Source organism: Mercenaria mercenaria, chromosome 2, assembly GCF_021730395.1.
Source record: "Mercenaria mercenaria strain notata chromosome 2, MADL_Memer_1, whole genome shotgun sequence".
NCBI classification, from domain to species: Eukaryota; Metazoa; Mollusca; class Bivalvia; order Venerida; family Veneridae; genus Mercenaria; species Mercenaria mercenaria.
In genome coordinates, this window is record NC_069362.1 from 27,203,482 (window position 1) to 27,217,972 (window position 14,491).

Here is a 14,491-nt window from a genome sequence, read left to right on the forward strand (position 1 = left end):
GCATGCAGAACTAGGTCACAGGGTCCATGTGCAGCATGCAGAACCAGGTCACAGGGTCCAAAATGTGCAGCATGCAGAACCAGGTTACAGGGTCCAAAATGTGCAGCATGCGGAACCAGGTCACAGGGTCCAAAATATGCAGCATGCAGAACCAGGTCACAGGGTCAAAAATGTGCAGCATGCAGAACCAGGCCACAGGGTTCAAAATTTGCAGCATGCAGAACTAGGTCACAGGGTCTAAAATGTGCAGCATGCAGATCCAGGTCACAGGGTCCAAAATGTGCAGCATGTGGAACCAGGTCACAGACTCAATGTGCAGAATGCAGAACCAGGTCGCAGGGTCCAGCAGCATGCAGAACTAGGTCACAGGGTCCAAGAACACACTAAATCATGGAGGTCAAAGGACAGTATCTTAACTTTGTTTCTGCTCTTAATTGTCTGTGCCACTTCAGACATTTTCATCAAACTATTGTCAGTTGTTTACCTTGGCAAGATACTGGTGACTAGGTTAAGGTCGTACTGAGAAGTTCAGTTGTCAAATAGTTGATTTTTGTCATTTCTGCATCTTTCTAAATAACTTTCATAAAACTAACATAAGATATTTTGCCTCATCAAGACAATGTGCAGAGCACAAAACCCAAGTTTCTAGGTCAGTGTACAAATAGCTTTATTTTATGTCTGCTCCATGTCTTCCAACCCACTGGGATGATTTTCATAAAACTAGTGATTACTCTGTCCAAATGACATGCAGACCACATAACCAGGGTCACTAAGACATGATCAAACATGAAATAGATTAAGTTTGTGTACCATCCATATCTTCTAGGAATTTTAATGAATTTTATTAATATAATTTCATTTATAATTGTTCTTATTTGTTTTTATCACATGTATGAGGTGGGGGTGAAATAAAAGCCATTGCATAATTTTGATATTACACTAGTGCAAAAAAGCTTAGACGTATTTCATGTTTATCTTTTCTCGCCTTTTGATTATCAGTAGTCAGGGAACTATTTTTCAGGTGATTGGTTGTCAGTCTATCTGTCCTTCTGTCTGTTTGTCATATTATGATGTCAACTCTGTTTCTTCATACATCCAGTCACATAAATTGGCACATGTATATTCTAAAATGACATAGTAGAAACAATTTTCATTCATGTCCATACAAGGTCATGGTGGGGTAAAAGGTTGAATAGGAGTAATTTCATGTCGGCTCTATATCTTTTTACCCTGTTGAAGGACTTTCAAATAACTTGGCAAAAGTGTTTGTTATATCGAGTTGATATGCAGAATGCAACTATCAATCATATTATATATGGTCAAGGTCATATTGTGAGATCAAAGGTCAAATAGACAGTATTTTGTTTTCCCACTGTATATTTTTTTTATTCCTTTGAAAGTTTTTCAAAATAAATTGTACATAATTATATGTGCCTTGATGAGATGAAATGTATTATGCAACTTTAAGTCTTGCTGGTTCTTTGTCCAGATCCTTCCTGGTGATTAAAATTTAGATAGACAGTATATCCTGCCAGCCTAGGATCTTTTTAAGCTCTTAAAGATAAGCATACTGACAAATAAGCAAAGATGCTTTTCAAAATAAAAGACACTTTGATTTTTGTGTAGTGATCTTTCTATATGGTTCGTCAGTTCTATTAATCTAGTGGGGTAAAAAAGATTAACAAGTATTTGCCAGCCAAGAAATTATTCAGTTGATTTAATTTTCAGGCTTGTATTTTGACAGCTGTACATATTATTGCCTATTTTATTTACCTTACAGCCAGGATGTGTAGGGAAGGATATTTGTATAGAGACGGCATGTGCAAGCCATGTCCAATTGGTTCATACAGTACAGGAAACAGTTCTGGCTGTATTGAATGCCCTCCTGGATTTACTACAAGAAGGGCTGGTGCACATGATGAAAGTCTGTGCATAAGTTAGTATTATCTCTTTATCATTGCTGTTAAATGTAACCTCTGTATAAAATATAGCCTTTGTTTCTTAGCTGTATATAATATAAACTCTGTATCATTGCTGTATAAAATATAGGCATTGTTTCTTAATTGTAAATAATATAACCTCTGTATCATTGCTGCATGAAATATAACCTCTGTATCATTGCTGTATAAAATATAGGCATTGTTTCTTAGCTGTATATAATATAACCTCTGTATCATTGATGCATGAAATATAACCTCTGTATCATTGCTGCATGAAATATAACCTCTGTATCATTGATGCATGCAAAAGATAACATCTTTGTCATTGCTGCATGAAATCATTGCTGTATTAAATATAACCTACATCACTGCATGAAATAACCTCTGCATAATTGTTGCCTAAAATACAAACTCTGTATGATTGCTGTATCAAATATAACCTCTGTATCATTGCTGTATCCAGTATAACTTCAGTATTATTGCTACATCAAATATAACCTCTGTATCATTGCTGTATCCAGTATAACTTCAGTATTATTGCTACATCAAATATAACCTCTATTATTTCTTTATCAGATATAACCTCTGTATCATTGCTTCCTGAAATATAGCCTCCTTTAACTCGCTTCTAAAGTTATAATTGTCTTAATAAAATAGCATTATCTTTACCATCAACAAAATTATGTCTTCACAGTGATGTTCACACTGGAGTGCTTAGTAGTACTTGTGAGGTGTTGATCAGTAAATAACTTCCTAAAATTTTCTTATTTCTTCATGCGTCATCAAAAATTAATAAAGCAGTTACATACTGTAGATATGGGAATTTAGTTTATATGATCTTTTTGAATTTATTTAACATTTTCAATAGTATTATTTAAAAAAAATTGGAATGAAATCGTAAAAAAAAGTTTTTGAAGATGAGAATGAGTTTTGTTAAACTATGATAATATGTGTGATACAATTAAGACATTGTGGGTAATAAGAAATAGATAAATTTAAACCAGGAATATGTCTTTCCTATTTCAGCAATGAGTAGCCAGTGTGAGAGTAAATTTGACCTAATTATTGCTGTTGACTTGTCCAACAGTTTGTACCATGATTCAAGCCACCATATCTACCTTCACCTTAAACCTTGGCTTAAATGTTTGATCAGAAGGTAAGTAAATTTCATACTGTAACAGGGGCCCAAAGATATTTTAGAAAAAGGAAAACAAGTTTATAGGGAAAATATTTCTTCTTCTTTGCATATTTTTTAGCTCCACTATTCGGATAATAGGGGGGTTATTCTACTCACCCCGGCATCAGCGTTACCCTTCTTGGTTAAAGTTTTTCGGCAACCTTTGTTTTTCTGTCTCATCTTTGTTACTATTGCTTATATCTTACTGTAACCTCACATAAACATTGTCCAGTATACAAACAATGTATGTGTAGTGGCTGAGCCCATTATGCCCAAGGTCAAGGTCACCAAGCTGTTATACTTACGTTATTTTTAAGATTAAAGTTTTATCCAGGGTCAAGGTCAACAAGGTGTTATACTTAGGTTATTTTTAAGGTTAAAGTTTTTCGGCAACCTTTGTTTTTCTGTCATATCTTTGTTACTATTGCTTATATCCTACTGTAACTTTACATAAAAATTGTCCAGCATACAAACAAAGTATGTACAGGGGTTGGGCCCATTTTATCCAAGGTCAAGGTCACCAAGGTGTTATACTTAGGTTATTTTTAAAGTTAAAGTTTTTTTGGCAACCTTTGTTTTTCTGTCATATTTTTGTTACTATTGCTTATGTCTTACTGTAAGTTCACATAAACATTGTCCAGCATACAAACAAAATATTTGCAGGGGCTGCGCCCATTATACCCAAGGTCAAGGTCACAAAGTTGTTATACTTGGAATTATTTTCATGTTAAATTTTTTCAAAAGCTTCTTCTATAGACAAATCTTTGGTACTTTAAAAGATAATGACTTGAAATTAAAAATATTTCTTTATAATCATCATCTGCATATGTGGTTACAAACCCCATAACTCTGATTATATTTTTGACAGAATAATTCCCCTTTTGTACTTAAACTTTTTTTGCAGTTCTTTGGATATTACTTTAATGCAATATAAGATAAAGACTTGAAACTTAAAATGTATTTTCATCATCATCATCTGCATGTGTGGTAACAATCCCCATAACTCTGATTTGTATTTTTGACCAGATTATGCCCAATTTATACTTAATTTTTTTTAACAAACTTCGTTTTATGGATATAACTTTGGAACTATATAAGATATGACTTGAAACTCAAAATATATCTTTACCATCATCATCTGCATGTGTTGTAACAATCCCAATAACTCTAATTTGTGCTCTTGACAGAATTATGCCCCTTGGTGTATCTTCCTTTTAAAGTACAGGTCTCTTATTGAGACATATATTCATTTTACTGTCAAATCCCCAAATAGTGGAGCGCGCTGTCTTACGGACAGCTCTTGTATTCATTAGTGTTTCATTAATAGCAAGCAATATTGTTCTGACTTTCATGTAATGTTTATATAACTGTCACTTTCTTTTACTTCATAGTTTAACACCCTTAAACAAGGTTGCATTTTAAATGGAATTCCTTTTCAAAAGATCTGAAACAGTATTACAGAAATGTTTAAATGATTCAGCATGCTTTCATTTGAGTTTGTCAAATGATCGGGAATTAAGGTTAGTTGTTAATTGTTGGCTATTTCAGATTGGACATACATCCCTATAGAGTAAGAGTGAGCATTCTAAAATATGCTGGCGGAGTATCACCACTAGTTGACCTCAACGATAGATACAGTGCAGAAAGAATCTGCAGCTTAATCAACAGAGGTCTTAAACCAAGTAAACGGATGAGCGTAAACACAGCAGGTGCTCTGAGTAGGGCCTATGATATGTTCCGCCATCAGGGTCGTCCAGGGGTCCAGAAACATGTTTTGTTGATAACAGATGATACTTCTGATAACCCAACACATGCTGCACAGATAGCCAAACATCTGAGAGATAGACAAGTCCATATCACTGTAGTAGGTAAGTAAGAAGGAATGACAAGAGCATATTTCTATAACAGGTAATTAAGAATTTTAAACAACTCCATACCATTGTTATAGGTATGCAAGGATAACCATCTCCATATTATTGTAACAGGTATACAAGAAGAACAGAAAAGTTCATATCACTTTTATAAGTAAACAAGAAGGATAAACATCTCTATATGAGGCCATACCAAACTGATTAATAGTTCTTCGGAAAATTTTCAAAAAAAATTGGAGCGGGCGAGCGAAATTTTTATTTTATTTTTTTTTTCTCAATTTTGATTTTTTCAGAGGCGGGTAGATTTTACATGGAGCGAGCGGGCTTTTTTTATTTTTTTTTCCCAGCTTGGACCCTTGAGGAGGCGGTTATGATTATACATGAAGTTAACATTTCTTTAGAAATAACACAGAAATCAAACATTTACAGTGTCAGTAACACAGTATATAGCTTTTCTATTATGTTTTAAAGACTACATGAATGATTTTGCAAATAAATTCTTGCCAAACCTCACTGAATCACTTTGTTTTTTTTAGTTATAATTTCTAAGGGATGAGTGTCTTATTTTTAATTTTGATTTTTCTACATTAATCTGAAGGCCTGCCTATTTAATGGCACAGCATGAGGAATATTTAAGACAAAACAGGCACATGTGTGGAATAACATTTCTTCTGAAGCACAGTTAGATGGCTTCGGCACATGAACAACTTTGTGCCCCTAGTGGAACTCCAACCCATAGAGGTTAAGGGAAGTAACAAACCACTTGACCAGTGAGACCAAACAGAGTTGGTCATACAGATGCTTCGACATTGCTCGAATCCCTTTGGAATAATTTCTTAACAGATCAGGCTAGCTTATGTTTTTGTGGTGGAGATTCATTTCAGGCAAAAATGATAACAAGACTGACAAAGAATGCTCCCAATATGGCCACCCTTAAAGTGTTATATGGCCACCCTAAAAGTGTTGTTTGTTTTGCTTTGACTGAACTAGAAATTTAGAGTTGGGGAGGTCTGTTTTTTCCAGTTTTTTTTTTTCGTTTTATCAATTCACAGCCAAGTAATAGACAAACAGGCAAAATTGGGGTTACAAAAGGACATATTTTATATCTGCACTACTTATTTGAAAAGCTTAACAATTTTTAAATTGACTAAATGCGTTTCGATAGAATATCTGACTGCTGTACTAAAGAAGTTATGTTCAAAAAGATTTGGCCAAGACAATGTCGGTCAGGATCTGTGAACAAACATTTTTTTAAGATAGTAGTCGGCCTCAGCTTTGGGCTCTAGATATAACATACAGAACTAAACAACTGATAACAAATGGTTTGAAAACTATATCTGAACAATATTTCCAAATATTTTTAACTTTTAAATTGCATCCCCGTGCACGTCTTACAAGTCGTGCTTCGTTCCTTTCACTGTATTGAACAAAAGTAGAACGTGCCTACTTCATTACCTACCGACACATCGAAGGCCATGTGTGGCACTAGCACAGACACTCCAGATTTAAAACAAATGATGAACAACACCATAATTCCTGACTTTTTGAGTTTTGGTCATCAGTAACATGTATTACGGATGCATGAAATCCGATCAATATCACTTTGACGCATTAAAACAGCGATAAAACCTGCTTTGCCGTTATTATTCCGGACCGCGTAATCGGGAAAAAAAAATTTTTTTCGGAGATTTTTATGTACGTGCGGGCGGGTGATTTTTATTTTTTTTTCTCGGGAATGAAATTATTGATGCGGTAGTTCCGACGAACGACATATCAATTTGGTATGGCCTGACTGTAAATGGTGTGCAGGAAGTATATGAGTGAAAATCACCTTAAATAGTAAGCAAGAAGAACAGCATAGTTGATATCACTGTAATAGGTAAACAGTGGGGACAGGCACGTCTATATCCCTTAAATAAGCAGGCAAAAGGGATAATTTTTTCCATATCACTGAAATAAGTATGCAAGAAGCATAAACAAGTCCATGACCCTTTAAGCAAGAATGATAAATCTGTCCATATCACTATAATAGGTAGGCAGGGAGGATATACAAGTCCATATCCCTTTAATAAGCAAGCAAGAAAGATAAACATGTATCACAGTAATAGTTGTGCAAGAACAGAAAAGTTGATATCAATTTTATAGGTAGGGAAGAAAGGTAACAAAGACAATGCTTTATTCAATAGATTTGATATGCGCTTACTTTCTGTACATGTAAACAGTAACCAAAGATATAGATATTTGAGCCGCACCATGAGAAAACCAACATAGTGCATTTGCAACCAGCATGGATCTAGACCAGACTGCTTAGATCAGGATCCATACTGTTCACTTTCAAAGCCTATTGCATTTAGAGAAACTGTCAGGACATCTGGGGTCAAAAACTAGGTCACTAGGTCAAATCAAAGAAAAACCTTGTGTATGCGATAGAGGCTATATTTTTCAATTAATCTTCATGAATTTTAGTCAGAATGATAACCTTCATGAAATCTAGGCTGAGTTCGAAAATGGGTCATCTGGGATCAGAAACTAGGTCACTATGTCAAATCAAAGAAAAACCTTGTGTATGCAATAGAGGCTGTATTTTTCAATAAATCTTCATGAATTTTGCCTTGATGTAATCTAGGTCAAGTTCGAATATGGGTCATCTGGGATCAAAAAGTAGTCACTGGGTCAAATCAAAGGAAAAGCTTGTATATGTGATAGAGGCTGAATTTTTCAATTGATCTTCCTGAAATTAAGTCAAAATGATAACCGTAATAAAATCTAGGCCGAGTTTGAAAATGGGTCATCTGGGGTAAAAAAGTAGGTCACTAGTTAAAATCAAAGAAAAACCTTGTGTATGCAATAAAGGCTGTATTTTTATGCCCCCGGCATCTACTGATGCGGGAGGCATATAGAGATTGACCTGTTCGTCCGTCCGTATGAGGTTAACCTAATGGGACCATTTCGTCTAGCATCAATACCCCTTACTACAGGGGTTCCACTAGACCCGAAAACCCAAGAGTCCCAGGACCCTTGGGCCCAAATTTTGAAGGGTCCTTTTCCAAAATACAGGAGTCCTGTCCCAACACGTCAATATAATTTACTATATTTTTTATTCAGTAATACGTAGATCTTTACCTAAGAAAACAATAAACCCAAGATCATGTTACAGCATAATAAAAATGTCAGTCTCAGGTCATATAGTCTCATATTGTAAACTAATATTTATCAAAATTCATGTTATTTTAATTAGGTTTTTCTTCAATATTTCATTTCATTTTTAATAACAGAACAGTGCTATAACACTCTAGAAAAATGTATCCAAAATGTACTATCCGAATACTGTTATACTTTCAGAATGTCATCGGAAAGTAGTTTTTTCTCAGTTTATTTGGCAAACTAAGCTAAATCAGCGATAGTTCCTCAAATAATGATGCTACTTATCATAAAAAACTGCATTGAAAGTCAGGTTTTTTTTTAGGAATTTTGGATATATGCATATGACATCGGGTGTAATTAGACCCGTGAACGGACATTCTAAACTTATTTTTGCTTTCGAAATTCATCAAAATTTGTTAAGTTTCTTGTTGAAATTACGATATGATCACTAAACAATGGTCTAATGCAAAGTTGGCATGAAAAATCTTGCAGGGCACTTTTCACATGCTCGGTAATCAGCTGCTTACGATAATTTAATAATTGGCGCCTTTTTTGACAGTACACAGGATTCGCTTTATCAATTAATTTCAACACTTCATTGATTTCTTGTTACCTATGTGCACTCGCCGTGACGTAACTTGCTGATAAAAAATCAGCGAGGCATGTCTACAGGAGAAAGGGCGGGATTTAGCAGAGATCAAAGGCAGGAGAGCATGACCGCGAGTGTTTATTTTGAATACACGTGTCTATCGTGGAAATAGTTTTACTGAAGGAAATTAACGATAAGAGAAAGGATTATCAAAGGAAAATGCCCCCCGGTCCTGAAGGACGCACAGGCAAGTATTCTGCCGGGTCCTTTGAGCGTCTTTTGAAAATCTCCCGGGTCCGGACCCGGAGTCCCGGGTCAAATGGAACCCCTGTTACTACAATGACTTGATACTAATGCAGATGTAACCTGTGACCACTCCTCATCTTCAGACATCACCTGACCTCAGTTTGACCTTGACCTTGACCTCATTTTGGATGCTTTATATGGGCCATCTCTTGGTTAACCAAATGGGACCGTTTCGTCTAGCATTAATACCGCTTACAAGAATAAATTGATACTAATACAGATGTAACCTGTGACCATTCCTATTCTTCAAACATCACCTATCCTTAGTTTGACCTTGACCTCGTTTTGGACTTCGGTTGCTTTGAATCAACAAGGATGCCACTGGGGGCATCAGGCGTTTATTGAACACAGCTCCTTGTTCAATTGATCTTAATGAAATTTGGTCAGAATGATTGCATTGATGAAATCTAGGTCAGGTTTGAATATGGGTCATCTGGGATCAAAAATTAGGTCACTAGGTCAAATCAAAGTAAAACCTTGTGTATGTGATAGAGGCTATATTTTTCAGTTGATCTTCCTGAAAGTAAGTCAGAATGATTGCCCTGATAAAGTCTAGATCAAGTTTGAATATGGGTCATCTTGGGTCAAAAAGTAGGTCACTAGGTCAAATCAAAGAAAAACCTTGTGTATGCGATAGAGGCTGTATTTTTCAATTGATCTTCATGAAATTTGGTCAGAATGATTGCCTTGATAAAATCTACATTGATTTTGATTATGGGTCATCTAGGGTCAAAAGTAGGTCATTAGGTCAAATCAAAGTAAACCCTTCTGTATGCGAAAGAGGGTGATTTTTCAATTAATCTTCATGAAATTTGGTCAGAATGATTGCCTGGATGAAATCTAGATCAAGTTCGAATATGAGTCATCTGGGTCAAAAAGTAGGTCACTAGGTTAAATCAAAGAAAAACCTTGTGTATGCGATAGAGGCTGTATTTTTCAACTGATCTTCATGAAATTTCATCAGTGATAGCCTTGATGAAATCTAGGTCAAGTTTGAATATGGGTCATCTGGGTTTAAAAACTAGGTCACTAGGTCAAATCAAGGAAAAACCTTGTGTATGCAATAGGGGCTGCATTTTACACTGGATTTTCATAAAATTTGGTCAGAATGGTTGCCTTGATAAAATCTAAGTAAAGTTCGAATATGGGTAGTCTGGGGTCAAAACTAGGTCACTAGGTGAAATCAAAGAAAAACCTTGTGTATGCGATAGAGGCTGTATTTTTCAATTGATCTTCACGAAATTTGGTCAGAATGATAGCCTTGATGAAATATAGGTCAAGTTAGAATGTGGGTCATCTGGGGTCAAAAACTAAGTCACTAGGTCAAATCAAAGAAAATACTTATTTATACTCAAGATTTTTTTCTCCAATTTTAATGATAATTGGTCAGAATATTTTTTTCCATTAAATCACTAGGTCAAACATGTTTACACTGTTATGGCGTGTTTTCTCAGGTGAGCGGCCTAGGGCCATCTTGGCCCTCTTGTTTCGTTTTATAATAGTTAAGTTCTACATTATGTTTTTATATAAGAATATACATTGTGATTAAGAAAAGATATAAAAGTATTGTAAAATATTGCTAAAACCAATGTTATATATATATTTCTAGGCCCTGATATGTTGGAGGGGGCACAACTGGCGTCAAGTACTTACTCACAGTTTATAGCTCCTGATTATCTCCACCTTCCTTCGGATTACAATGTGGTGAGAGCTGTTTGCAGACCAAGATAATAGACAAAACATCTCTTTCCTGTGCCTAGTTAGACTACAAATATTATGAACAACTTCTATATTTTTCAAGTTTTATTAATTGAAATTTGTCATAATCTTTTTTATCTGTGTAGTATTTAATAATGTAGATCTGTCATGTAAACTGTTTACAAAATTTCATTTTTATACCACCTACAAACTTTGTATTCAAGGAAGTTGAGGGTGCTATATTGGAATGACTTTGTCCCACTCTTTCCTGTCCAGTCTCTTCTTTAAAATCTATACAAATATCATTTTAAACTTGCAACAGTCTTTTCAGATAAATTCTCATATTAGGTCCCATAACTCTGACTTCTGTTTTGACAAATTTTCACTTTGAAAATGTTGTAAAAATCTCATTCAGTATTCCTGAAATCTGTTGAAAACTTTTCACAAACCAAAACAATAATATCACTTTATGTATTTAGTTCCATAGTTCATTTTGACAAAATTATCCCCCTATTTGCTTAGGTCAGGGTCATATTTTGAGGTCAAATGTACAAAATTGTTGATTTAAAACCAATGGATGGAATTTCATCCATACAATGATTTAAATAAAATCAAGAACCATGACTTTTGAAGTAATATTTAGAAATAATAAAACAGATAGTATTTAATACTGATAAACCATTTCTAAACAAGACTTTTAGTGGGGGTATGAATCACATGTAGCTCTAGTTTAGAAGTTACTCAGACAATTTTTCATTTGTAGCAAAATGTAATGTTTATTCACTATTCTATTCTAAACTTTATGTGAATGATTGTTATATAAATATTCATATATTTCTGCCTGAATTTCTCATATTTGGAAGAATTTAATTAGGAAATAATGGATAGAAAAACTGTGTTTTAACATTATAAATGCACGAAAATAGGTTGTATGTCCGCGCAATAACTTCATGAGGGTGTAGCCTGAGTGAAATGAGCCGTGCCATGAGAAAACCAGCATAGTGGCTTTGCGACCAGCATGGATCCAGACCAGCCTGTGCATCTGCGCAGTCTGGTCAGGATCCATGCTGTTCGCTAACAGTTTCTCCAATTCCAATAGGCTTTAAAAGCGAACAGCATGGATCCTGACCAGACTGCGCGGATGCGCAGGCTGGTCTGGATCCATGCTGGTCGCAAACCCATTATGTTGGTTTTCTCATGGCGCGGCTCAAATATTCTGGAGACGTATAAATGATTTGAGTGTATCAATACGGTTAAAACACAGTTTTTCTGTACATTATTTCGATCCTAATATGCTCTTAATATAAAACAGTAGATAAAATATAGTGGCGCTCTTTCTTGGTCACAGCAAAAATATTGACATCATCGCACATCAATGTGATGTCATTTTAGCTTAAGCATGTTTTAACAGAAACAAGAATATCAGAATAAGAAATAATTATATTCTTCTGTTTCCACTCAAGAACTTATTTAATAAGGAAAGTTTTTTTTAAAAGATTTTCATTATTTTGGGTATTTTTGTTTCTTTCAAAGGTAAACCTTTTACACCTGTCCCAGTTTTTGTCTTTGTAATTTCACATACTTTTTATAGCGGCTCTTTAGTTTTCTTTTTGTAAAGTTTTACAGTTTTTGCTGTATTGTACACAACTATGGCTTGTCTTTGGAAAACAGATGGTATATTAGGCTTAAAATTTCACTATAATTTTGAACAGTTGAAAGTACATACATATCAGGATGTACTCAATACAAAGTAACCTGCCCAATTAGCACAGTTGGTAGAGCAAATGACCCAGAATGGAAAGGTCACAGGTTTATCCAGGGTGAGTCCTGATTCATATGGATGGGGAAGTTGTTGTCTGCATGCTGAGAACAACCAAGTGCTGGTACAGAAAATAGGAATACTGGGCAATGTTATATAACAAATTATACCAACATCCTGAAAAACCAATACAAAATGTTTACAGAATTAAGTATGATATGATGCATCAAAATATATTCTTTCTTTTGTCTCTTTTCCTCTGTTCTATATTTTACTGGCAAATATTACATAAGTATAGTGAGACAAAGACATTTTAAGATGTGGGCAATTTTGTTGATACAGCTCCCTTGACAATAGTAAAAATGAATAAACTAGGTTTTTATAATATAATTTGTTTACAAAAAACTACTGCTGTTTCAAGGCTGATGGCAGCATTTTCAGTCAATGGAATATGAAAGGTCTAGATATCTATCAATATTGTATTTTTAGCTCACCTGTCACAAAGTGACAAGGTAAGCTTTTGTGATCGCGCGGTGTCCGTCGTCCGTGCGTCCGTCCGTAAACTTTTGCTTATGACCACTCTAGAGGTCACATTTTTCATGGGATCTTTATGAAAGTTGGTCAGAATGTTCATCTTGATGATATCTAGGTCAAGTTCGAAACTGGGTCACGTGCCATCAAAAACTAGGTCAGTAGGTCTAAAAATAGAAAAACCTTGTGACCTCTCTAGAGGCCATATATTTCACAAGATCTTCATGAAAATTGGTCAGAATGTTCACCTGATGATATCTAGGTCAGGTTCGAAACTGGGTCACGTGCCTTCAAAAACTAGATCAGTAGGTCTAAAAATAGAAAAACCTTGTGACCTCTCTAGAGGCCATATTTTTCTTGGGATCTGTATGAAAGTTGGTCTGAATGTTCATCTTGATGATATCTAGGTCAAGTTCGAAACTGGGTCACATGCAGTCAAAAACTAGGTCAGTAGGTCTAAAAATAGAAAAACCTTGTGACCTCTCTAGAGGCCATATATTTCATGAGATCTTCATGAAAATTTGTCAGAATGTTTACCTTGATGATATCTAGGTCACGTTCGAAATTGGGTCACATGCCGTCAAAAACTAGGTCAGTAGGTCAAATAATATAAAAACCTTGTGACCTCTCTAGAGACCATATTTTGTATGGGATCTGTATGAAAGTTGGTCTGAATGTTCATCTTGATGATATCTAGGTCAAGTTTGAAACTGGGTCATGTGCCTTCAAAAACTAGGTCAGTAGGTCAAATAATAGAAAAACCTTGTGACCTCTCTAAAGGCCATATTTTTCATGGGATCTGTATGAAAGTTGGTCTGAATGTTCATCTTGATGATATCTAGGTCAAATTCGAAACAGGGTCATGTGCAGTCAAAAACTAGGTCAGTAGGTCTAAAAATAGAAAAACCTTGTGACCTCTCTAGAGGCCATACTTGGGAATGGATCTCCATAAAAATTGGTCAGAATGTTCACCTTGATGATATCTAGGTCAAGATTGAAACTGGGTCACGTGCCTTAAAAAACTAGGTCAGTAGGGCAAATAATATAAAAAACCTTGTGACCTCTCTAGAGGCCATACTTTTCATGGGATCTGTATGAAAGTTGGTCTGAACGTTCATCTTGATGATATCTAGGTCAAGTTTGAAACTGGGTCAACTGCGGTCAAAAACTAGGTCAGTAGGTCTGAAATTAATAAAATCTTTTCACCTCTCTAGAGGCCATATTTTTCAATGGATCTTCATGAAAATTGATCTGAATGTTCACCTTGATGATATCTAGGTCATTTTCTAAACTGGGTCACGTGCGGTCAAAAACTAGACCAGTAGGTATAAAAATAGAAAAACCTTGTGACCTCCCTAGAGGCCATATTTTTCATGAGATCTTCATGAAAATTAGTTAGAATGTTTACCTTGATGATATCTAGATAAAATTCAAAACAGGGTCATGTACCTTCGAAAACTAGGTCAATAGGTCAAA

The 14,491-nt window shown here is 35.2% G+C and overlaps 1 protein-coding gene across 1 annotated transcript in view; it reads left to right on the forward strand.

The window, feature by feature from the left end:
- Positions 1 to 11,752, forward strand: part of LOC123562051 (proprotein convertase subtilisin/kexin type 5-like) — a 110,262-nt gene extending 98,510 nt beyond the window's left edge. The window contains exons 28-31 of the mRNA XM_053533205.1: positions 1,781 to 1,936; positions 2,967 to 3,096; positions 4,666 to 4,985; positions 10,637 to 11,752. Coding sequence (XP_053389180.1) covers positions 1,781 to 1,936; positions 2,967 to 3,096; positions 4,666 to 4,985; positions 10,637 to 10,758 — 728 coding nt within the window. The 3' untranslated portion in view covers positions 10,759 to 11,752. The remainder of the gene's footprint in view (positions 1 to 1,780; positions 1,937 to 2,966; positions 3,097 to 4,665; positions 4,986 to 10,636) is intronic.
- Positions 11,753 to 14,491: the final 2,739 nt, after the last annotated feature.